This window comes from Triticum urartu, unplaced genomic scaffold, assembly GCF_003073215.2.
Source record: "Triticum urartu cultivar G1812 unplaced genomic scaffold, Tu2.1 TuUngrouped_contig_3528, whole genome shotgun sequence".
NCBI classification, from domain to species: Eukaryota; Viridiplantae; Streptophyta; class Magnoliopsida; order Poales; family Poaceae; genus Triticum; species Triticum urartu.
In genome coordinates this window covers 1-25,518 of record NW_024114071.1, presented here as the reverse complement: position 1 = coordinate 25,518, position 25,518 = coordinate 1, and the positions used below count along the sequence as shown (strand labels likewise).

The 25,518-nt window shown below is 43.7% G+C and overlaps 2 protein-coding genes and 2 pseudogenes across 2 annotated transcripts; 2 read left to right on the top strand and 2 right to left on the bottom strand.

Moving 5' to 3' along the window:
* Window positions 1–157: 157 nt before the first annotated feature.
* On the bottom strand, window positions 158–2,312 carry LOC125527305 (annotated as a pseudogene).
* A 95-nt stretch (window positions 2,313–2,407) lies between these two features.
* Window positions 2,408–3,914, top strand: LOC125527303 (transcription factor WRKY45-2-like). The gene is made up of 3 exons (XM_048691841.1): window positions 2,408–2,742; window positions 2,856–2,966; window positions 3,599–3,914. Exons 1-3 carry the CDS (start codon window positions 2,408–2,410, stop codon window positions 3,912–3,914), a joined length of 762 nt encoding a protein of 253 aa, XP_048547798.1.
* Window positions 3,915–7,058: 3,144 nt separating this feature from the next.
* On the bottom strand, window positions 7,059–9,016 carry LOC125527304 (probable carboxylesterase 5). The gene is made up of 3 exons (XM_048691842.1): window positions 8,859–9,016; window positions 7,184–8,415; window positions 7,059–7,099 (listed from the first exon to the last, which is right to left on the bottom strand). Exons 1-3 carry the CDS (start codon window positions 9,014–9,016, stop codon window positions 7,059–7,061), a joined length of 1,431 nt encoding a protein of 476 aa, XP_048547799.1.
* An 8,879-nt stretch (window positions 9,017–17,895) lies between these two features.
* Window positions 17,896–19,475, top strand: LOC125527299 (annotated as a pseudogene).
* Window positions 19,476–25,518: the final 6,043 nt, after the last annotated feature.

The following is a 25,518-nucleotide window of genomic DNA, read 5'->3' as shown; positions in this document are numbered from 1 at the left end:
AGAGAAAAGAAAAAAAAAGGATATTTCAGTAATCAGAACAGCCACAACTCACAATATATATCTAGCCTACCTGCATCACTTCAAGGGAACCACGAACCATGCATGAGCTTTCAAATAATCTATTTAGAGAAAAATAAATAAAGGACTAGACAATTAATCACCCGGTTCTCTTCTGAAAGTGTTTGTTCACGCGATGTGGCCTCCGTATCTGACCGCGAACGGAGTAGTTGTATTGAAGAGGAAGACAGGACGTCAATATATGGATGTTGAATTTCCCTCTAGGCATAACACTTCCAATGAGAAGATCTTGCATGCTCATCATCTTGAGAGCTTCAGGTTCAGTTTGAGCAGAACATGTCTGGTGACCAGCAAACATCACAATACATTCAGCAGTTTTCTTCACTCTCCAGAAATATCCTGTCTCCAGCATTGGCCAAGGATAAATGAAATGCTCCCCATACACTGAGTTGTTTGTCTGCTTCGAATTCCTCAGGGCCGCAAAGGCCATGCTCCAGAAATGAAGGTTCATATTTGCTTTTAGTAGTTCACCCATTCATCAGCCTAGCCATGTCCATGGCTATTGATGTGAGCTTTGGGTGGTCCTCCGCTCTTGTGCTCCCAAAAACATGCACCTTGAAGAAGTACCAGTATGCTTCTTGAGAAAGGAACTGTAACTTGGGGGGTTTGGTGGTTCCAAAGCTTTTAATCTTGTCGGAGCGGCTCACAATTATCATCTTACTCGTGATGCAGGTTTTCACGGCTGAATACAACCTCTTCCATAGAGGCGCCTCGATATCCAGAAGCAGCTCAATGATGATCAGTGTCCTTCCACCGCCCATCCCGCGGTTTTGAAGGTCGATTCTACCTCCATCTCGTAGGGTCTCTAGACTTGCATCTTCATGGAAGTGGTTGCGCACCCTTTCATCGTCACGCCCATGCTCAATCAGGGGGCTCTATGCCTCGTCGTAGTCCAATGACATGTTGACGACTACTCTGTCTGATGCGTCGTTGGCGTCGGTCTCGGCGTCCCCAAGGAGGAGCTTGTCGATGTTGTCATCGTCGAGCACTATGTCATTGTAATGCTCGAAGTAGTTGTGGCGCCAGAGCTCGCGTTGGGTCTTAACCTCCGATTCCTCGATGACCCGCTGCAGCTCCTCCTCTCGAGCAACCCGCCACTCCTCCGACTGACATGGAAGACTTATTTCTTGCCGCCGATGTTGTCATCGTCTCACCATCATAGCTACCCACTTAGACTTACTCCAACTAAAGCCAGCACAACCCTAGACTATAGAGACAACCCAGACTGAGTTCCCCACACGTTGCCGGTAGATGTGAGGAGAATCATCGGCGGCGGAGCCCTTAGGAGAAAACCCTAGCAGTTTTTTTTCTTAGGTGGAGGCGATGATTGGGAGATGTATGAAGTATGTAAATGACAAGTAGTATTTCTTTTTCTTTTTTTGTGACGCTTGGCTCCTACCGATCACCCTCCAAAAGCTCATTAATTTATATAAGGCCATCTTATACTCTACTAGCTACAGTAGTATTCATTATGCATAAGACGAAGCTTTTGCTACCGGCCGGGCGGCAGTATACGACAATGTTGTGGCCGCTATATATAGTACCCACTTGCAAAAGCAAATGCTAGGGTACTGCAGGTGCAAAACGAAATCACTGGGATGGTGCGGTGCATATGGCCGCCGCCGACTTGAAGGCCCCAGATTAAGTAAACCCTTTCTTGACCATGTGGTTTCCTCAACTGATATATACGATCTGGTTCTAAACTACTTCTTTCGACTGAGTGTCAAAAACGCTTTTATATTATGGGCAGAGGGAGTAATTTCAAATAGTTTGGGTTTGCTTCCTTTTCAGTTTTCACGTCACTCTCCCGCTCAGCATGTGCGTCATTCCCATACGTTAGGTGCTCATACGGTACACCACCTCTTTGGCGGACTACATACTTTGCTTCGTGCATGCATGAACGAATAATTGTACATACAAACTTTTGAGTACGTGTTCATTCCGCGTACTGTATGTCTCTCTCCCGGTCAGTGCATGCATGCACTTTCAAACATCCAATTAACTACTGTAGTTCCAATCTGCATGCTTGCATTAATGATTGCATGCAACTATTAAAAAAATATGCTCTATTATAGTATGCTCTTTTGATCTTTTCAATTGGATCACCAGGGAGGGAGCAACAACCCCGGACGACCTGCTAGTCAAACATGCCGTACCTCTCCTCGTGCTCTGTCGTGGGTCTCGTACTGCTCTTTCTTTTCTTTTAAACGACGGACCAGCAGTCCTCCGCCCATAGCCGCTGGCACGAACATACCGTGGCGCATACTTAACTTCGCCACTATATAAGGTGGGCACGCGCAGATCCGCATATGCATTCTTGGAAAACAAGATGAAGAGCAGCAGCACGATGGTCGTCAATGGCGGCTCCGAGATGGACGCGTTACTCACCCGGCAGCAGGAGCTTCTGGCGCAGCTCCGAGCGCTCATCCTGCCTGCGCTTCGCGACGCCGACGGCAGATCGGTCGACCTCGCCGTCAGCCTCTTCGACGACGTGATCGACTGCATCGCCGGTGTCATGTCCAGGCTTCACGGGATCAGTACACAAGCAGACGGTCATGGACCGGCGACGGCCTTCGACCACACAGACGTTGATGTAATTTCGCCCAATGCCGGCGAGGGACAAGAGGAGAAGCCTATGATCAGCAACATTGGTCAGAAGAGAAGGTTTGAACTTTTCGAATAAAATTCAAATTGGACCCTTCCTCGATATATTTGCATTCCAGGTATATATCTCGCCAATCAATTGCCACTTATGTATATATGTATGCATCATGTAGGAGAAACAACGACAGGCGATCAAGATCACTTGTAACAGCTGTTCCACATTATGATGGCCATCACTGGAGAAAATATGGGCAGAAAAACATTAACGGGAGGGAAAATGCTAGGTATCTATACTACTACCACTAAGCAATTCATTCAATCATATCGTCACATTACTACTACAAAACCCTATATTCTAGATCCATTATTTGAGATGGTTCTCGTAAATCATCACATGTGAGACTTGTCCGAGATGGTTTTTTGTTATGTAAAATACATCAGAGGAAATCGCCAAAGAACAATAAGTTAACCACAATCCTAGTCTCATCCCCCGGTCTCTCCACTCACCTGAGGTCTCCTGCCACTACATGTCTTCTCCCCTCCAATCCACATTCCTCTCCCCTGCCCTCTCTCACGTCACCCTCGCCACATATGGTCTATCTCCCCCCATGGCCCATGTCCCTCTATTTTGTTCCGTCATGGAATGTATTTTGATCCATGGAGAGCGGATGACAACGAGGAGGATGAAGGGTAAGAATAGGCTTGGGTCAGGGATGTGGACTAGGAACGTCATGCCCATGTCACACTCTTCGTGTTGCATGACTCCCCTCTTGATGACCTGGTCAATTGTTTGGGTGCGATTTTTTCCGGCCATTTCAGATAGGTGACTATCGATAATTAAAGCGGTATTCGTATTTACAAGTTATTAAGCAACCAATTTCTCATTATAATTCATAACAAACTTGTAATTAAGCAGGAGCTACTACAGATGCGCCTACACAGAACGCAATTGCTCAGCAACCAAGACAATTCAGCAACAGGATCAAAACGGCTCTCTTAATTGTGAAGAGGAAGCTGCAAAGTACAATGTTGTCTACTACGGTCATCACACTTGCAGCAATCACAGCACTATAAATGGCACGATGAATGACCCAGGTATGGACCTAAGTCAAAATGAGAAAATGGCGGGATCAGTAAAAGAATTTCAAAAGTTCGACCAAGGAGATCTGGATGTGCCAGCTCTAATAGAAGTGCTTGACAACGCTGAGCTGAATTGGAACATCATTTGCTAGAGTACATTTTTGGTGGTGAATTTGGACAAGTTTATAATCATGCCTAGTTTACAAATGGCTCAGAGATGCGTGGAAGTCCTTTTTACGTTTAAATTTATGTCTGGTTAGGCATGTAGAAGCATATAATTTGTGTTGATATATATTGTAACAAAATATATTAATAAATTATACGGGCAATTTGTAAATATAAGTACGACACATGTTTCGACAGTAAGTTCCATGTGGATCGTTCAGTAGTGATTTTACAAGCTTCTCACTCGCCATAGAAACAAAGGCCACAGAAAAAAGAATGTGGATGGGTACAACGGTGTGATGTTTGTCCAATCTTCCCGGTGGTTGCCATCTGTGTGGATGTGATGTCATGTGCGATGCTGGGGCTCCATGGGGGTGTTATCTCTTTTTTCACGAAACCTAGCTGTGTTTTTTCAATTTTATTTCAGTATGAAATATGGGGCTATTCGATGTAAAAGTAAATCCGGGGCTAGTAGTTTCTAACGTTTAAAGAAACAATGCTTACTTGAATGTCCATTTTGTTCTTCTTTTGGGCACTTTTACAATGGGGAACTACTAAGGAGCAGAAGCCCATGTTCCTTCTGTTATGGGCATTTATTCCTTTTTATTGTTTTAGTACTTCAGTTTTCATAAATTACCGTATGTAATGTCGTATAATTTTATAGAGTCCAAACAAAATGTAACAGGTATTGTGGCACAAGGAGATGAACTTATGGACCTAACTGAAACTACCATATTCATTTCATGATTCATAGTTTAACTTGGTGCAGATTCTGTACTAACATCATGCAATGGCTTTTGCTATCTAGCTTTGAATTAAATGTGTATTTGTCTACACAAATAAACATTTTCTAATTTACTTTTTCTTTGTATTTTCGTAGTACATAATAATAAATTGGTATGCACATTTAGCTTAAACTCAAAGTTAAGACTTTGATTCAGATTATTACAGACCTTCTGTAATTTTTACGTGATTGTATGTTTTTCTTAATATTGCACTTGCAGTTTTTGATACATTAAAATCGCATATATTTTGTTGTGTGCAGCTGACCATATCTAAAATGTCCTTGCCAATTCTTAATCACATGAGAAATAGTTAAGCCCTAGTCATATATGTAATCGTCTGATCTAGAACATCAAGATCTGTGCAGTAGTTAATTTTACTCATTGTTTCTTGTCTACGTAAGAGGGTCAGCAGGTTTGTGCTTTGTTGGTCCAGGAGTTGTTGTTGTATATTATTTGTTTCCCATATATTTTTAATCCAACGGGGGAGTAGACTTTGTATGTTTGTTGTTCAAGTTTGGGATGGAAATGTATTTCGGGCTATAGCGCCCCCCGTACGGGCCTCTTTTCTGAGTGATTCTCTCTAACATAATGTCCGGAGTTATTTTCATGTGTTTTAGCATGTTTTATTTTTATTTTTATTTCCTTTCTACCAACAAGAGGGAATACCCACTATGTTTCCGTAAAGTTCCAGTGGTTGGAAGATCTTGAGTAAGTAGTTTCGATTTTGAGATTAGATGTGTTTATCTGTGTGTGTGGCCAATGAGCTTCATCTTTCATGCGTGTGTATATGCACAATACGTTGTGGTATTGTTCATTATCTATAATTCTTAATTAAGATTACTAGATATATCATAAAATATGTTTGCTTAGTGTATTTTGTTGATATGAAGATGCTAATTATTTCCCCCTAGAACTTGCTCAAACTCAGAAAACTTTAACTTATAATAGAACTTATAGTAATTTAGAACGAATGGAGTAATTCATATTGATTTGTTGAATTCTTATGTTTTCTTCTCTCTGGCCATTCATATGTTTTTTTATCCATCAGTTTGGTGTTACCGAAAATAAGTAGTAATCGGGGCTTCCAAGCCCTACATTTTTTTATTGTACATAGTTTTAGTTATCATTTTTTTTATTTTGCACACGACCTACTTCTCAATTGACCTAAAGAATTTTTGATCTCATGTTGACACTCATGCAGATTTTGTCTTTTATTTACGGGGGCTTCTGGGCCAGGACGCAAAGTTCACTAAAAAAATTCCTAGTTTTTTTGTAGTTGGTCATTAATTTATTTTAATCTTGAGTTAAGTAAAAACTATGGTTTTTTATGAAACATGATTCCTCTCTCTTCCATGGTATAGGATTTTTGAAACAAGTATTTTGAATCTAAATTATGCACTGCCAAGTAATTTATTTTTTATTTTTAGGGGCCACAATGTCTTTACAGAGGAGTTGCATATTTTGAAGACCATAGTTGCCGAAATATTGTGAGTGCAACTGGATAACATATTTTTTTATTATCTTTAATTTGATCTTTGTTTATTAATATTTCATAATGTGTTGCTCATGGCCGCAGGTGCATTTCATTTTGTTTTCCCAAAATATCAAACCCATTTCAACATTGGTAGGGGGGCGAACAACTAGGAGAGGGAGGTTTCTCGCAAAAAAAACTAGGAGAGGGAGGTAGTTCCTTTTTTTTGCTTTTCACTTAGAATATACACCGCGAGTTGCACATGGGCCGGCCTCATGCAATAAATGGGTGCGATGATAGTTGAATTTTTTTTCTCTCTCCGGAATATCGATCAACCCTAGTTGCACATCCATCGTCTGCGGGCAAATAAGGGTGGGGTGATAGTTGTATTTTTAAATACAACCCACTGCTCCCAATCTGCTTATTGGGTGCCACAAAGGTTGGGGTATAGTTGCATTTTGTTTTTTCTTAAAAAAATTCATGCCAGTCGCATGTCCGTGGTAGATGTGCTAGTGCACCGCTTGAGGACTGGTGTACAAAATTTGTATAAACTCGATATATGACAATACACTAGTTATACATTACTCAACATAGATCTTATACATATAGATAGTTTATATGGAAAGAAGAACATACACCCCATGCTGAAAATAACTAAGAAGAAGAACACAACATACATTTCTTTGACCCAAAGCAGGTGGTGGTGGATGGGGGTCTCGGTATTTCTTCCCTTTAATATTATTATTGCACTTATACCCAACCGTAGTTCTGGATGCATGTAGAGTTGTACCATCATGCTTCATGCACTAGATGAAGTTGTGAGAAACACAAGTCCCAAAGTTAACCCATATCCCTAGTTGTGGTGCTGCTGTAGCTTATAATATGGAGAATCTCTTGTTGGTCTTGTTCTGCCTGACTGCATGGCCCAAAGTTAACCCATATCTAGTCTTGGATGCTCTTCTGCCCTGCCAAACGTGTAAGCAACTAGTACGTGTCATACCTTTCATGGCCATCCCATAACCAAGCACGTCCATGTACGGCCTAGCAGGCACGCCTAGAATAGGCAAGCATGAGTCCATCTTCTTACCACCGCATGCATGCAGCTCGTGCAGCTCCGGCAGCAGAGCGGCCGGCAATGGCAAGGCCGTGCGCTGGTTGATGAACTGCACTATGCTCTCCATGAGAACCTTGCTGGTCGCCCGCAGCGGGCTGTATAGGTGGAAGCCATGGTCTTCCCCCTCCGACTCCACCAATGTCACGGCATTTTCATCATCTGCCCACGCGCAGCAGTCGCGCATGTTAGCCGCCAGCCGGCGCCCGCGGTCACGCAAGGTGTCCTTCTCGGCGACGGCGACCAGCATACGCCGGCATGTCAGCGAGGCGATCTCCTCGTCGAGAGGGTTGACCCGAGGATCATTCTTGTCGAGACGGCCCGCCGTAACGAACGGCCAGAGTCTGTCTATGAGCTCCGGCGTAAACATGGCGACGCCGTCCCACTCTAGCTCGGAGCTGGACAGCCGCTGGACGCCCCAAAAGTATGGGTGCACGATGACAAGCCCCTCGACGTCGATGTGTTCGCCGCCGCTAGCAGCACGCACCGCCGTGTTGTAGACGATGTTGCCGCCAGCGCTGTCGCCGGCGAGGAACGTGCGCCCGAGGTCGGCGTAGTCGGAAAGCCAGGGATCAGAAAGGGACGCCACCCACTGAAGCGCCGCCCATGCATCGTCGTAGGCCGCAGGCACGGGATGCTCCGGCGCGAGACGGTACTCCACGGACACGACGAGCGCCCCGGCGCGCGCGGCCAGGGACCTGGCGTAGTTGTGGTACGTGCGGCAGAACGCGCTCTCCGTGCAGAAGGATCCCCCGTGGACGTACATGATGACGGGGAGCCTGTCGCCGGTTGCGGCGGCAGCTGCGGGAAGAAACAGGCGCGCGGACACGCCGGTGCTCTCGTCGACGATCACGTCCTTGGTCGCCACGCCACGGTTGGCAGCAGCGTCCTCCGACGCTTCCACGTATGAGCTGCTCAGGAAGCGCTCGACACGGCCGCCCTTGTATTCGCGGATGAATGTATACAGGTCGACGGTGATGTCCTCCTCGCCGGCGGCATCCTTCTTGGTAGCTGGAGAACTCTTGTTTGCATGCCTCGTGTTTAATTGAGGAAGTGTAAATCTAGTGCTAACCGAGTATGAAGCTCTTGTGTTCTCTGCGGTGTGGTGGCTGGGACTGAAGCTGCTCGTTGGTTTTTATAGCTTTAAAAAAAAAGGAGGATGACCTCCCGCCTCTGCATCTGAGAGATGCAGAGGAGGATGACCTCCCGCCTCTGCATCTGAGAGATGCATGCAGCCATTTTATTAATGGGTCTGTCTAGCACACATCTAAATATGACATAATTATGTCACATCTAATCTCATAAGCACTATGTTTGTGGTCTATTTTTTTGTCCCAGCTTTTTTTTATTTCTTGTTGCTGTGTAGTTATTTTTAGAAGGTTAGATGTGACATCATTAAAAAACATCTAGATGTGAATTAGACAAACTGTTTATTAATTATTCTTGAGGACCTTACAAAGTAAAACAACAATATGCCTGAATCTGCCATCTTGATAACATCTGCCGCTACTCCTATTCAAATGATGAAGGGATGCAAGCTGAGCCACATACCCAGACCTCTCACCTAAGCCTAATATCAAAAGTCGGAGGCCCCGACCGAGCCATTTTCCAGGTCCGAGGCTCAAACCGGTCCGACGCACTCACATGTGTCGCCGCCGCCGTCTTCCGCTGGTCCATCTTCAGAGCAGATTGAGGTGACAACCTTGGCAAGTCCTCCGCCATCGACGCCAAACGACGACCTCCACCTATGCAAGCCTTGGCAGGTCCTCCGCCATTGACGCCACCACGACGCCAGCCGACGACCTCCACCTACACGAGTCCATCTCCAAGAACGGACGTAAATCCATGCTAGGATAGGGCCGCACCACCATCGTCGCCCACCACCCACAAGCGCCACCCAACCCCAAGGTTCTCAAAGCGGTGCCTTTAAGAAGGGAACGGTGCCGTGAGCGCCGCCGCCGGCCAACAAAGTTAGGGTTTTCGCCCGGGAGACCTATGAGGAGGTGAAGTGAGGAGATCAGTCCATACCGACGCCTCTAAGGAGGGGAACGGCGCCCTCAGGCGTCGCCGTCGGCACAGCCGGTCATGGCCGGCCAGGGATTTCGCCCGAACTAGATCTTCGCCAGTAGCAGCGCTCCTGTACAAAACCGGCGACCAAGAGGAAGTGTGGCCCGATCAGGATGGCCCGCGCGCCAAACGGGGGAGGAGGGGAGGCATCAGATCGCGCGCATCGGGCGCCGCCGACCGCCAACGACCACCGGATCCCGCCGCCCGCGCGGCCGGAACACCAGATCCACCGCCCACACGCCTCCTAACTGGTCGTGCCTTGCCAATGGAGCCGCTGCTCCAGATCCGGGGGTTCCCCACGCAGAAGTCGGGCAACCGATCGAGGCCCCGTAGCCACCATCCTTGGCGCCCCGGGCTTGCCCGGTGGCTGCCTCAGGCGGCGGCGAGGAGGTGGGACGAGGTGGGGAGAGGGCCGCGGCGGCGCAGCTAGGTTCCACCGCCGGCGCCGGGGGAGGGGACGTGGGGTCGCGGGAGGAGGGGTCGCGATGAGTGAATTCTGGTTTTTATAGCTGAACGACTGAATGAACTCAAGTCGATCATTTTTTTAATGTAGGAATAGAACACCTATAATACTAACTGAATATTAATTAATAGATCCATTAGAAATATGCACTCATATTATATTTATCCGGTGAGTAGAACTTTCTTCATATACTTAGTCAACGATTTATATTAATAGATTCATGTCATTGCCTCATGTATACACTTAGAGCTACTGACTGATTTCATTATACTAACTCGATCATGTATAAACTTCGAAATATATATTTGGAAGAGGTGTGACGATGGCATTGCCACGACGCTGTCCCGGAGGTCGCGGCTGCCGTGGTACAGAAGCATGCATGTGCGGCGGAGCAGCGCCTCCACCTCCGGCGGCACGTTCTTCATCACCCTCGAACGATTTGCCGCTCAGGAGCGCTAAACTCCGCTCACACAAGCCGATTCATTCGTAGAGGGCGCCGATTTGCCGCTCGGGACAGCCCACCCAGCACAAGCGGCACCACCTCTGGCCCTGCAGCAGGTGGTGGCCACGCCAATATCTTGTGCGCGCAACGGAGTCCCCGGCATCGGTGCGGGAGAGATGTTGTGCGAGCCCCGCGGTTCGACCAGGTCATGTTGGGTCTACTCCGTGTGCACCAGCTCATGTTCGGTTGGATACAGTAAAAGAATAGAGAAAAAGACCCGCACATGCGATAGGTATAGTCAGCAGCAAAACTGGGAAGAACACTGAATGGGGTAAAATGTGGTATAAGTCTGCTTGAATGGGGTATAAATTGAGAATTTTTGCTAAATGGGGCCATGTCTTCTACAAACCTGAAACTTGAGGATAAAAAATGGAATCAACTCTAATTATTATTTTCAGGCATGAAATTAATTTTTTTAGAGAAAAGCCATATGCCCGACTTTATAAATAAAGCCATCAGGCAGCGTCACGTCACAACCATCCAAACAACACAGAAGCAGAGCGAAGTTTAAGAAGTACAATACATGGCAACCAGCCAATCATGGCACGCAGGCCAGCCTAGAGTCCAAAAGAACAGGAGATTAAGCCATCCTCCTAGATCGCCGCAGCAGGGAAGAAGCTGTAGATCTCATCTTAGATAACATGTCGTCGAACGCCTCTAGGTCCATCTCCTTAGTCAATAATCTCCATTACTGCAAAAAGACAATGACTTTAAATAAGCAATTTACAGGGTTAGCCGGAAAGATGTGTTCGATAGTGAACTTGTTCCTAGTAGTCCACAGCGACCAACAGATCGCTGCCCAACCAACCCAGAATAATCTCTTAGTCCGACCGGATAAAGTATTAACACAGCGCCGCAGGTCCTCGAAGGAAGATGGATTCCAGTTAACATGAAGCCAATGTCTAATGCAACTCCAAAGGAATTTGGCCAACGAGCAATGAAAAAAATATTTGCTCGGTGTTTTCAAGAGCCCCACATAAAGCGCAACAATCAGAGCCCGGACCGTTCCTCTTCTTAATTTGATCAGCCGCAGGGAGTTTACGACGGAAAGCTTGCCACATGAAAATTTTGATCTTAGGGGGAATACAGGCCAACCAAATATCCTTGAATTTCACTGTATGGACACCTAAGATAAGTTTGGCGTACGCAGACTTAACTGAGAAACGACCAGAAGCAGGCAGTAACACGCTGCCAATCATCCAACTCCGCAGGAGAAAGGGATCGCCGGAAGTCAAGATCCTAGTTGTGAACCGAGAGCTCAAAGATAGAGATCTCCGGAGCAGAGCAATACGAGAACAGGGTCGGGAAGGCCACCACAAGAGTGGTATCCCCCACCCACCAGTCTAACCAAAAGCGAGTGGACTTACCATTCCTAACTATTAACTTAACGAGGGACCGGAAGATCGGGCGAACTTTAACAAGCTGACGCCAAAATTAAAAGCCACCTGAGGAAGAAGCGAACATGGGGCTGGAGGAGGGGAAATATTTAGCTTTGAGAAAAGATAGCCAGAGGGGGTGCTCCTCGAGGGACATTATTTTCCACCACCATTTTATCATGAGGCACTTGTTCATGACCACCGTGTTAATGATGCCTAAGCCCCCCATGTTCTTAGGCCTACAGATGAGATCCCACTTAACCATCCTATATTTGTGTTTATTGTTAGAGGAATTCCAGTAAAAAGCACCCCTATGCTTGTCAAAGCCAGCGTGAATCCCTCCGGACAGGAGATAAAAGCCCATTAGAAACATCGGAAGGGAGGAGAGGCAAGCATTAGTAAGGACAACCTTGCCCGCCTGGGAATTATATCGGCCTCTCCACGGCAAAACCCTGTTCCCTACTTTTGTCACTGTCGGGGCAAAGTCTTTTGCCAATATCTTGAGAGGGGAGATTGGGAGGCCCAGGTATTTGAAAGGGAAAGAACCAAGAGAGCAGTTCAGAAGATGCGCCACTCTCTGAGCCTCAGAGTCAGTTACCCTAGTTACAATAACTTCGCTCTTCGAAAAGTTGATTTTAAGACCCGATAGCGCTTTAAAGCATAGAAGAAGGAATTTCAGATGCCTGAGACTAGCCTCATTAAGTTCAACCATAATAATGGTGTCGTCCGCGTATTGAAGATGAGTGATGCCATTGGGAATCAAGTGAGAACTAACAGGCGTAATGTGACCAGCAAGAGCTGCTCGAGAAAGGATATGAGAGAGAGCATCCGCGACACAATTAAAGAGAAGGGGGGAAGCCGGGTCACCTTGTCTAAGGCCCCTACCATTAGCAAAGAAATTACTAATCTGCCCATTCACCGCCACAGCCATGTGGCCACCCGATACCAACTGCATAAGACGGTGAACCACCGCACCTTCGAAGCCTTTAGCAAGAAGGACTTGGCAAAGAAAATTACAGCTCACCGAGTCGTAAACCTTCTCGAAGTCAAGTTTGAGTACCACTGCCTTAGTGCCCTTGGTTCGCAAGTCATGGACAATCTAATGCAAGCATAGAACACCATCCAGAATAAATCTACCCTTTATAAACGCAGATTGAAAAGGGCTAATGACGCGATGGGCGATCGGGGATAGCCTGGTAGCCAGACCCTTAGCCGAGATCTTCGCAAAATTATTAATTAAGGCAATGGGCCTAAACTAGGAAATCAGCTCAGCCCCTTTGACCTTAGGAATGAGAGTGAGCACCGCGTAAATCAATCTAGAGATGTCAACAGTTCCCAGCCAAAAACCTTGTATTATTGCCTGAATGAGGCCCTTTAACTGAGGCCAGAACTGCCTAAAGAAAGGGATGGAGAAGCCATCAGGCCCAGAGGCCGCGTTATTGGTTTAGTAATTCCCACCTCTGTCTTGGTTTACTAGTTTCCCTCGTAATCTAAGTTATATTTTGACCATGATTTTAACTAGAAATATATGTATGTTACATGTAGCAAAAATAATATCACTGAAAATTACATTTAAATATGAATTCAACAATATAATTTGTGGTTGCATGCACTAACATTTCGCTAGTCAAATTTATGGTCAAAGTTTGCCCCATAATACGATGGGGGCTAGTAAATCAGGACGTAGATAGTATTTCCATTTGAGTTTCTCAATAATAATCTGAAAAACAAAAGATTCGACCACTAGAAAAAACAGCGAGTCTAGAATAATGCACACATATCATGTCCCTTAGCAGGTTTTGCACAAATAAATTACAAATAAAAGTGGGCATTTGTGCTGCGTGTTTTGTGAGCGGCATGTGTGCTGAAGAATATCCTTCGTGCAGAGTTTCATATCGGTGACAAACTAGGATTAGCTAGTCAAGAATAATTAAGAAAATGATATGGTTGATTCTTTAAAAATGAAGGGTAGTTCAAACAAAATAGGATTGTCAAGTACTCAAGTTGATATCAAAATAGTAGTTTGCCAAAACGTGATACTGTACGGTGATGATTTGTTTGTGTAGTACATATACAGTGTTCCAAGGACTAGCTGTTAATGTTGGTCCAATCCGCCTACGTGCTTGTAGACGATTACTTTCCGTCAAGAGCTATCACACAGTTGTCTATCTGGCTGAGTACTTTCCGGCCACACCTAGACTGCACGTACGTGGACGAAAACTAACTCGGTAGCTGATCAATTCTTCAGGGAGACACGCACGTACAAGTCTAACAACCAAGCACACAGGCAGGACAGAGGCTAGCTAGCTACCTATGCACGTATAGCTAGCACAACTTGGCGACAACACAAGATATTTGATGGCCACAGTATGTATGAACAACTACTTAAGAATGAATAAACTCAGTTGATGACAGGTCCATTTTGCATCATGTTTCCTACTGTTATTTATAATGTTTTTAATCGTTATAGCACTTTGTGATGCAATTCTAATGTATTTTCTTTCTTAATTTGCAAGATTGACATGAAGAGGGAGATTGCTGGCAGCTAGAATTCTGGACCTAAAAAAGGTACATCAGAGATGCCTATTCTGCACAACTCCAAATGATCATGAAGGCACATCAACGCCATAAAGGCTCATCCTATTCTCCCCTTGAGGCAACACCACAAAGCATTTCCTTGTGACAAACTAGGTTTAGTTAGTCAAGAATAATTAAGAAAAATGGTATGGTTGATTCTTTAAACGTGAGGGATAGTTATTGACAAAGAAAACAAGATTGTCAAGTACTCAAGTTGCTGTCAAAATAATAGCTTGCCAAAACATCGTAAGGGACAGTGATGACCTGTTTATGGGAGTACGTATACAGTGTCCCATAGACTAACTATGGTTGTTGGCCCAATCCTCGTACGTGTTCGTAGAGGATTACTTTTCGCCAGGAGATATCACACAATCGTCGATGTGGCCGAGTACTTTGAGGGAGACACACACGTACAAGTCTAACAACCAAGCACAGGCACTCAGGCAGGTGGATGCTTTTGATGGAGGCTAGCTAGCTATGCACGTACAGCAAACCACCAGCCGGCGGATATCGACCGGAGCTAGCACAACTCGGCGACAACACAAGATATTTGATGGACACAGGCACGTGTCGTGCCTGTTGATTTCTTTCCATTGATCTGATTTTGTTACACAGGGGTTGCATAGGTATATACATTAACAAACTAGCCTAATCGTGAATAGTGATAGTACATGGTGACTCATCCTGGTTTATTCCAACATTGGTGACGTACTACGTACTAGTGAATAGTGATAGTACATCATTACAGCTAGTCTTTGGGACACTGTATATGTTTGTTGCCGTGAAGTCGAAGCTGCAGTGTGGGCCCCATCAGCGTACGATGACGGGCGACAGATGGTCTGTTCAGTGACCTTCCATGACACCAGCCTTGCCTAGTTCTTCATTGTATCTTCACCAGAGTCGGAGCTGCGTTGTCCTGTTGTGGGTGGATGGTGTTCCACCATGTAAGTGTGGTGTTGTCCTGCAACCATTGGGGTTGTTGTTTTTCTTTTCCTTTGATCTTCGGATCCTCCTCATATTGTTTTTCCCGCTGCTTTCTGCTAAATCTAATTGAAGCCAGCAATTTGCCGGATCTTTCAAACAGGTCATCACTATAGTACGTCACCACAGCTAGTCTCCGCGACACTGTATATGCAGTCCACAAACAGGTCACCTTACGATGTACAAAAAGATCATCATATGCGCCCGGTAAGTCATGGCTTAAATGTGCTAGAAGTTTGTAGGTGTGGTGTTGTACTACTATACTAGCGTGAGCAAGGTCATCATATGCGACTGAATGGCTAACTCGTCGTCCTAATTAAGTGAGCAGTTGTATTTCACGTTGGTGAAGATTCCTGCTCTGACTTTTGTATCTTTTTTTTTACCTCTACATCAATATCAAAAAGACTTTGTCGTTCAATGAATTGTGGTATTTATCACCTTAGGTGTTATGGTCATCTGAACAGTAATTGTGGTCCTCCAATACACCTTAAAATTATAGTTATCTTTTCTTTTTCTTTTTTGCCGTCAGGTGTTTGTCAACTTCTCTTGGAAAAAAAATTCAAACGTTTGGATGCCTACTAGTTAATAGTTAATTATTGGCATTGCATAATTAGTTCAAATAATTCTCTAAATGCCTTTGCAAATATTGGTTATGAGTACCTAAGAATTTCCAGATGAATGCTTCGGTAACTAGAAAAGGACGCTTTGAACCATGAAAGCATATTATCGTTAGAGACACCAGACAGTCCTCTTCCTTGATTGAACCTTTAGGTTAATGAAAAAAACTAATCAATTAAATAACTACTCATGTGAATACAAGAAGATTTGTGGATCCGGTCATTGCGGACTATCCAATTGCATCAAAATAATACTTGCTTGTCAAGATGGTGTAAGGTGAAGTAACGACGATAGTTGTGGTGATGTACTAGTGAAAATACCGGCTATCATATTAGATTAGCTGACTACGGGTTGTTGTGAAACTATAATGATAAGGTGTACATCACCTCTGCAAAAGATTCTTTGTGTAGAGATTCATATCCGTTTTTGCGTCTCTGAATACCAGCACACTGTTCTGTGATTCAATGAAAAGTACCCCACAAATGTTAGAAAATTGACTGTTTAATATTAACGGTGCCAATTGACTTCCGTAGTAATCTATAGTAGTAAAAAAGGAAATTGATAAGGTCAAGTCATCAATTGCCTCTTCAAGGAGCGAAAAGATTGTTTTGCTAAAAAAAGTGCAAGTTCTGTTAGATGAAACGTTTGAGGATTGTAGCACTAGTAAGCATGTATTCAAAACCAACTTCCTACCACCAAGCTGTTTGCTAAAAAGTGCATGTTCTGTTGGATGAAACTCTTCAGATAATACTACATTTTTATAAGGAGTTCCACCAAGTAAAACACGCTGGGGTGGAATGTGGTATATACTACGGCTCATCTGTGGCCTACAGGATCTGCCATCTAAGTATCCCTTTTTGCCAGTCAGTGTGGCAAGTAAAGCCACTAGAGATGTGCCTCGATGAAATAACTATGTAGATTTGATAGCATTTGTAGCGGTTCTTCTAAATTGACCGCTGGGGATGCAGCATATTTCGAACCACGGCGGGTTGTTTTTGGAACCACCTGAGGTGCAACATCGTTATCTCATACAATCCTTGTATGGGGCACCAGAAAGATAATGTCTTGTCTCAAACAGTTTTCATGTTGAACAACTAGTTTTATTACGTTTACATTTGGCGGACTGATGGCAGAACCATCGGAGATGACATTTCAATCCATTATATTCTCTACCCCTCCCATCTATGCCATTTGCCTGTGATGTAATAAGCTTGTCATGTGCTTGTCTAGCCCATCTTCCACTATCGTCTGCACATCATATGCACATGTGCCTTGTCATGCATTCACTTTTACTGGTTACATATGTGTTAGGTCTTAGTTTGCGACTCGTGCCATCGCCATAAATTCTTTTATTTTGCTAAATTCACTGTTATTGCTTAATATCTACAATATTGTTATTTATTACGTTATGTTTCCAAGTTGTTGAACATTATGCTTCACTTGGTGTTAATTTCTTAATGGTTACAATGTTTTGTTTAATTCGGTTCTATCCAATTATGTTATTTGGCTAGATGCTTGATCATGATTTTTTATTTATTAGTTTTGCTAAAGCACATCTAGATGTGCCATAAGTACTATACATTTAACTCATATGCCATTGATCTTATGTGCAGACTCATGTGGGTGTTTTCTTTTTTTCCTTTTCTTTTTATGTTTCATTGAGTGTCTTAGATAGACTAGGTGACTCCGGTAGCATCTCCACTTCTGGAGTGTGTTTTCATCCTTATAAATACATGTCAGCTTGTTGTTCAATCATTCTCATCGGCTAGAACCAAAAATCTCTATCGAATCAGTTTTCTCCCTCTCCCCCGCCGCCTCATTGAGCGCTCTCTCCTTAATTAGGTATTGCCTCGTCTGTTCTTGCTCGGTTGCTTGCATATTTCTGTTTTCTTTCTCAAATAAGCCTAGTTAACTTGTAACTTTTTTTCTAACCTATATACTCCACCCTCGGTGAAGCTCATACTATCATACATACTTTACATTTTCCGAAACAATTCTATTTCTAGGTTCCGAGACAATGGACAGCAGCAACAGCCTGCCGTCGGTGCGTGAGATCCGGCGCTCACAGCGTGCGGATGGGCCTGCAGCCATTCTCGCCATCGGCACGGCGAACCCGCCCAACTGCGTGTCCCATGAAGAGTTCCCGGATTACTACTTCCGAGTCACCAAGAGCCAACACCTCACTGACCTCAAAAACCAACTCAAGTCCTTCTGTAAGCATAAAGGAAAGCATACATGCAAATATAGTACTAGTACATATTAGGCTGGTCGTTATGGTAGTATCATAGCTAGTATCATGCATGCCAACTAGGCAATTTTGATGAGGTGTCATAGTATTAAATGAAAAAAAGGGTGTAGTATCATATTATGATACCGTATCATATTAAATGATGTACTACTTTGTGCCATGCATGGCAATAAATAGAGTACAACATGATACTAATATATGATACTATGCATTAGGGAGGTAGTATCATACACTAGTATCATATGCATGATACTAGTATATGATACTCCCCATTACAACCAGCCTTATTTACATACCTAACGATGATGTGGTCCAAATTTGTTTTGCATGATGATCAGGCGAGATGACAACAACGGTGAGGCGCTACTTCCACCACACGGAGGAGCTTCTGGACGCCCACCCCGAATTCCTCTGCCGCGACAAGCCGTCCCTAGACGCCCGGCTCGACATCGCCGCTGCCGCTGCTCCAGAGCTGGCGGCATCAGCTGCGGCCAAGGCCATAGCCAAGTGGGGCCGTCCGGCCACTCACATCACCCACCTCATCGTCAGCACCAACTCCGGCGCACACGCCCCGGGCGTCGATCTCCGCCTGGCCTCTCTCCTCGGCCTTGGCGCGTCCGTATGCCGGACGATGCTCAACCTCAACGGCTGCTCCGCCGGTGCTGCCTCGCTGCGCCTCGCCAAGGACCTGGCGGAGAACAACGGCGGTGCGCGCGTCCTGGTGGCATGCGTCGAGCTCACCGTTGTTGCCTTCCGCGGCCCCGAGGAGGACTGCCCAAACAGGCTCATCAGCCAGGCAGTCTTCGGCGATGGCGCCGGCGCGGTCATCGTCGGTGCTGACACTGTGCACCCCGTGGAGCACGCGCTCTTCGAGATGGTATCGGTCTCGCAGACCACGATACCAGCAACCGACGGTGTGCTCAACATGCAGCTCACGGAAGCCGGCCTCGACGGCCACATCTTCACCAAGGAGCTCATTCCTCTAGCGGCACGGCACATCGAACAGTGTCTCACCGATGCTTTCCAGCCGCTTGGAATCAAGAGCGATGGCACCAAATGGAACGATATGTTCTTTGTTGTGCACCCTGGTCTCCGTGGAATAATGGACCACATCGACAGGGCTCTCCGGCTGGATCCCGGGAAGCTGGCGGCGAGCCATGCTGTGCTGAGAGAATATGGGAACATGCTCGGCGCCACGTTGATCTTCGTGCTCGACGAGCAACGGCGGCGGATGGAGGAGGACGGAGAGACGGGCGAGTGGTGGTGTGATGATGGGATTTGGACCGGGGTTCACGGTCGAGACCATGGTGCTCCATGCGGTGGCCAGCAACCTGCACAACAAAAATTGACCATCCTCGACCGATTCATAAACTACTTCTGTGATATATAATTTGAAACTAAAATAAACAAGTTCCATTACAAGCGTTCAAATTGTACAACTTCCTCTCTATGACATCACAATAAAAAAGTTCAAACATGGTCTAGCGGAATACTCGTGAAAAGTTTCGCGATCAGAATGACTCTCGTGGTATCCTCGGCAAAAAAAAAATACAAGTCCAAAAAATGTGAATAATAACTTTTATATAGTATCGAATTTTTCCCGTCCAGAATACCACAGTAGTCATTCCTTCGCAAAACTTTTCACACAAATATTACGCGCTAAGTCATGTTTGTTACAAAGTTTCAGATTTTTTTTTCCTCCTTTTGATATCATTATATATCTGTATATTTTATTTGTTTGTAATATAAAACTAGATGCAAATAGTCATATTATTTTACAAATATTTACATGCTTAAGTTCCTAGCCAACATATTATATGTGCCTCAATGTTGTCATATTTTTGTTTCAAAACTTACAAGCGTGTTTTTCTCAAAATTTTAGAAAGTTGGTACAGCGGAGCTCAGGAACATTCTACTATTTTGCTTATGGCGTCTCGAAAACGGACTCTCAAAACGCTCGCAAACCATCCAGACGGCGTGATCCCAATGTGTTTAGTCATCCAACACAGGCCTGTATCGGTCCGCCGACCGGTCTGGACGCACTTTTTGCCGCAAAGTCAAAACAAACTTGGGTGGCTCTGCGGGAGTCCGGACAGCAGACACATAGGACTCTGACATCACCGGCCCACCCAAAACCCCTCCCGGACCCCTCGCATCCATCCTTCCATCTTTCTCTGCATCTGGTTTCTCTCTTGTCTCCGTTGCCGCTCCACCTCCCCGGCCGCCCTATAACACCCTTGTCGAGACTCGACGACTCCATCTCCTCCATGTCGCTTCTCCTTCGTCGTCATTCCATACCTCTCCTATCTGGTTCACGATATCTATCCTCGGTGAGCTACTATCTGATTGGCGTATCTATTCTTCATGGGCTACCTCTATCGAGACCATTGACTCAATTGGTCAGAAAAACTCTCACTTTGCCCAAAAATAATAAGCGGCCAGAAATGATGTTGAGAGGGCATCTGGAGTTTTGCATGCACGTTTTGCAGTTGTTTGTGGACATGCTAAACAACGTGATTCGGAGACCTTGGTGACATGCTGTGTGAACATGCACAACATGATCTTCGAGGATGAAGGTGAGGATGTTGTCATAGGTCTTGAATTTGAGAACATGGGTGATCCTGTCGAACTTCCAGGCCAGAATCCGGCCAAATCTATAATACCTAAATAGTTTATTCCCATTAACTCTAATTTTCTCAACATGCAGTCCAGCACGTCACCAAATGTGACACGTCATCATCCACTACAACTATTTTGTAGCACATGCATACCCCGAATTTAATTGTTCCATCTTCAATGGTCTAGGGTACATGCATACTCTTTGCTCACACACAATTGCTTCCGAAATAATAGCATTTGATTTATGTCATTTCATTCGTACAAATTTTATCCAAAAAAAAATTAAAATCAACGCACGAAGAAATCACCTAGTTTGATGAGTTTGTTCAAATGCATCGACAAATCCGGCATTGAGCAACTCATGAACAACTGAAGGAAGACCTGATTGAGCGTTTGTAGGCGGTTAAAGGGGGTAACATTGTTGGAATGCAATATTTAAATTAGAACTACTGCTGCATTTAAACATTTCTACGTGCGAATGTATGCCGACTTTAAAAAAATAGAGGCGGATGTATGCGGCTAGCTTTGGATGGTCAACTCTCGCATTAGCGTCCTCAGATGTTTTTTTACTCCTTTTGATATCACCTTAGATCTGTATATTTTATTTGTTTGTAATATAAAACTAGATGCAAATAGTCCTATTATTTTACAAATATTTACATGCTTAATTTCCTAGCCAACATATTATATGTGCCTCAATGTTGTCATATTTTTGTTTCAAAACTTACAAGCGTGTTTTTCTCAAAATTTTAGAAAGTTGGTACAGAGGAGCTCAGGAACATTCTACTATTTTGCTTATGGCGTCTCGAAAACAGACTCTCAAAACGCCCGCAAACCATCCAGACGGCGCGATCCCGACGTGTTTAGCCATCCAACACAGGCCTGTATCGGTCCGCCGACCGGTCCGGGTGCACTTTTTGCCGCAAAGTCGAAACAAACTTCGGTGACTTTGCGGGAGTCCGGACAGCAAACACATAGGACTCTGACATCACCGGCCCACCCAAAACCCCTCCCGGACCCCTCGCATCAATCCTTCCATCTTTCTCTGCATCTGGTTTCTCTCTTGTCTCCGTTGCCGCTCCACCTCCCCGACCTCCCTGTAACACCCTTGTCGAGACTCGATGACTCCATCTCCTCCATGTCGCTTCTCCTTCGTCGTCATTCCATACCTCTCCTATCTGGTTGACGATATCTATCCTCGGTGAGCTACTATCTGATTGGCGTATCTATTCTTCATGGGCTACCTCTATTGAGACCATTGACTCAATTGGTCAGAAAAACTCTCACTTTGCCCAAAAATAATAAGCGGCTAGAAATGATGTTGAGAGGGCATCTGGAGTTTTGCATGCACGTTTTGCAGTTGTTTGTGGACATGCTAAACAACGTGATTCGGAGACCTTGGTGACATGCTGTGTGAACATGCACAACATGATCTTCGAGGATGAGGGTGAGGATGTTGTCATAGGTCTTGAATTTGAAAACATGGGTGATCCTGTCGAACTTCCAGGCCAGAATCTGGCCAAATCTATAATACCTAAATAGTTTATTCCCATTAACTCTAATTTTCTCAACATGCAGTCCAGTGCGTCACCAAATGTGACACGTCATCATCCACTACAACTATTTTGTAGCACATGCATACCCCGAATTTAATTGTTCCATCTTCAATGGTCTAGGGTACATGCATACTCTTTTGCTCACACACAATTGCTTCCGAAATAATAGCATTTGATTTATGTCATTTCATTCGTACAAATTTTATCCAAAAAAATAAAATAAAATCAACGCACGAAGAAATCACCTAGTTTGATGAGTTCGTTCAAATGCATCGACAAATCCGGCATTGAGCAACTCATGAACAACTGAAGGAAGACCCGATTGAGCGTTTGTAGGCGGTTAAAGGGGGTAACATTGTTGGAATGCAATATTTAAATTAGAACTACTGCTGCATTTAAACATTTTTATCTACGTGCGAATGTATGCCAACTTTAAAAAAATAGAGGCGGATGTATGCGGCTAGCTTTGGATGGTCAGCTCTCGCATTAGCGTCCTCAGAATTTTTTTACTCCTTTTGATATCATCTTAGATATGTATATTTTATTTGTTTGTAATATAAAACTAGGTGCAAATAGTCATATTATTTTACAACTATTTACATGCTTAAGCTCCTAGACAACACATATATGTGCCTCAATGTTGTCATATGGCACCTACTTTTATTTGTTTGAGAACATGTGTGATCCGATCAAACTTGCAGCCAGAATCTGGCCACACATATAATACCTAAATAGTTGATACCCATTAACTCTAATTCTCTCAACATGCATATCCAAAATTTAATTGTTCCATCTCCAATGGTCTAGCGTACATGCATACTCTTTGTTCAAACACAATTGCTTCTAAAATAATAGCATTTGATTTATGTCATTTCATTAGTACAAATTTTATCCAATATTATCATCAAAATCAACACGCGGGAAAATCACCTAGTTTGATGAGTTTGTCCAAATGCATCAACAAATTTGGTATCGTGCAACTCACGAGCAACTTAAGGAAGATCTGATTGAGTATCTGCAGGTGGTTAAAGGAGATAACATTGTTGGTGCGTAATATTTAAATTAGAACTAACGTTGCATCTGAACACTTTTTAGCTAAATTGGAATTAGATATGCGGCTATTTTGAGCGTGCGGATGTATCAGATTTTGAAAAAAATAGCGGCGAATGTATGCAGGTAGCTTTTGATTGTCGGCTCTCACATCAGTGTTTGCAGACTAATACCCCTGTCCGTGAACCCTACTCATGTCCTATCCACACAAACGAACACTCAATATCCAACCGCAATAAAACATGTACACACGTATTCAATATTGTATTATTTTAATGAGTTCCAGCTTGACGGATGTATCATCACGAACCAGTGTATCACTCACTACGATAGGTATCATGCACAGTTGGGCCAACCAGGTAGCTTACCGCAGCTCTTCGCCGAATTTTCCTGCGTACCTCCGCTACCGGAATTTTGCCCTGTTTCTTCATGGTTTGTATTTATTTATTTATTATTTTAGCCTGTTTAATTTTAATTAAAAATATTCGCAGATAAGTAAAAACTCTGGTGAATTTTAGAAAAGTTCATGGATTTGAGAAAATGTTTGTGAATTCTAGAAAATGATTCTAGATAATAAAAAGATCGTGAATTCAAAAATGACTGTGAGTGTTAACAAATATTTGTGAATTTTAAAAATGCTCGCATATTCAAAATGAGTTCTCCATTCAAAAAATCTTTGCGAATTTTAAGAAACAAATGTTGCTTCAAAACAATTCACGAAATGTAAACGAATCACAAATTCAAAAAATGTTCATGACTTAAAAAATAATGGTTTGTGAATTCGTAAAATGTTCATGAATTTTTGAAAAATTATACATGAATTTAAAGGTATTGGAAAATTTGAAAAATGTTCATGACACTACTCATGTCCTATCCACACAATTGAACTCAGTTTCCAACCGTAATAAAAACGTGCACACATGTATTCAATACTGTATATCTTAATGAGCTGCAGCTTGACGAATGTATCATCACCGACCAGTGTACCGCTCAATGCGAGAGGTATGCAGAGTGCACAGCTGGGCCAGCCAGGTAGCCATCGCAGCTCTTCACCGGATTTTCCGGACGTGCTTCCGCTGCCGGTCTAACCTAGATTTTATCCAGTTTCTTCACAGTTTGTATTTATTTATTTATTATTTTACCTTTTTATTTGGTCCGTTTAATTTCAGTTAAAAATATTTGCAGATAAGTAAATAAGCTGGGGAATCTTAAAAAGTTCATGGATTTGAGAAAATGTTCATGAATTCGGGAAAATGATTCTAAATAAAAAATGATCATGAATGCAAAAAAGGCGAGTTTTCACAAATATTCGTGAATTTGAAAAATGCTTGCACATTTTAAATGGGTTCTCTATTCAAAAAATCTTTGCGAATTTTAATAAAAAAATATGACGTCAAAAACATTGCATGAAATTTAAACAAATCACAAATTCAAAAACATATGCCTGGATATAAAAAATGTTTGTAAACTCATAAAATGTTCATGGATTTTAAAAATATACATGAATTTAAAGATATTGGCGAATTTAAAAATGTTCATGAATTCAAAAAGTGTTCATGTGAACCCTCCCCTGACCATGTGATTTCCTCAAGTGGTAGTATATTGTACTCCATTTCCTTGGCCTGGTCAAGGTCCATGGTTTGGGCCTATATACAATCTGGTTCTGATTTAATTTCAAATAGTTGGATTGCTTACTTTTCAAAAACTCATTCACAATAAGACCATCATACTTGACAATTCATTATGCATGAGACCAAGCTTTTGCTACCGGCAACAGTAAACGACAATGTTGTGGCAGCTATAGTATTGTACCTGGTTGGATAATTCATGCTAGCTAGGGTACTGCACGTGGAAAAGAAACTTGCCAAGATGGTGTGGTTCAGATGGCCGCCACCAGCTTAAAGCACATCAGATTAATTAACTAAACCCTCCCTTGACCATGTGGTTTCCTCAACTAGTATTATATATATCCACTAGATTCTGGTTTTGCTGTTGCCCCCAGCACGCAATATTTCTGGTTTTGTTTTCTCGAACCTTGCTGTTTCATGTGGACATTCGTTTTTTGGTGTGGCTGTATTATGGTTTGGCTTTATCTATAAAAAGCAGGACAAGAAGCCTTTTTGGTAATATATTTATTCGCTGGATTGATAGTTTCGGCCTATATATG

Bases quoted from the DNA above. Each gene is read 5' to 3' on its own strand.
- LOC125527303 (XM_048691841.1), top strand. From the start codon at position 2,408: ATGAAGAGCAGCAGCACGATGGTCGTCAATGGCGGCTCCGAGATGGAC. The intron at 2,743-2,855 runs GTTTGAACTTTT...TGCATCATGTAG, and splicing joins AACATTGGTCAGAAGAGAAG to GAGAAACAACGACAGGCGAT. The intron at 2,967-3,598 runs GTATCTATACTA...GTAATTAAGCAG, and splicing joins AACGGGAGGGAAAATGCTAG to GAGCTACTACAGATGCGCCT.
- LOC125527304 (XM_048691842.1), bottom strand. From the start codon at position 9,016: ATGGCGGAGGACTTGCCAAGGTTGTCACCTCAATCTGCTCTGAAGATG. The intron at 8,416-8,858 runs GTGAGAGGTCTG...ACCAACGAGCAG, and splicing joins ACTTTTGATATTAGGCTTAG to CTTCAGTCCCAGCCACCACA. The intron at 7,100-7,183 runs GTATGACACGTA...TGGGCCATGCAG, and splicing joins TTATGGGATGGCCATGAAAG to TCAGGCAGAACAAGACCAAC.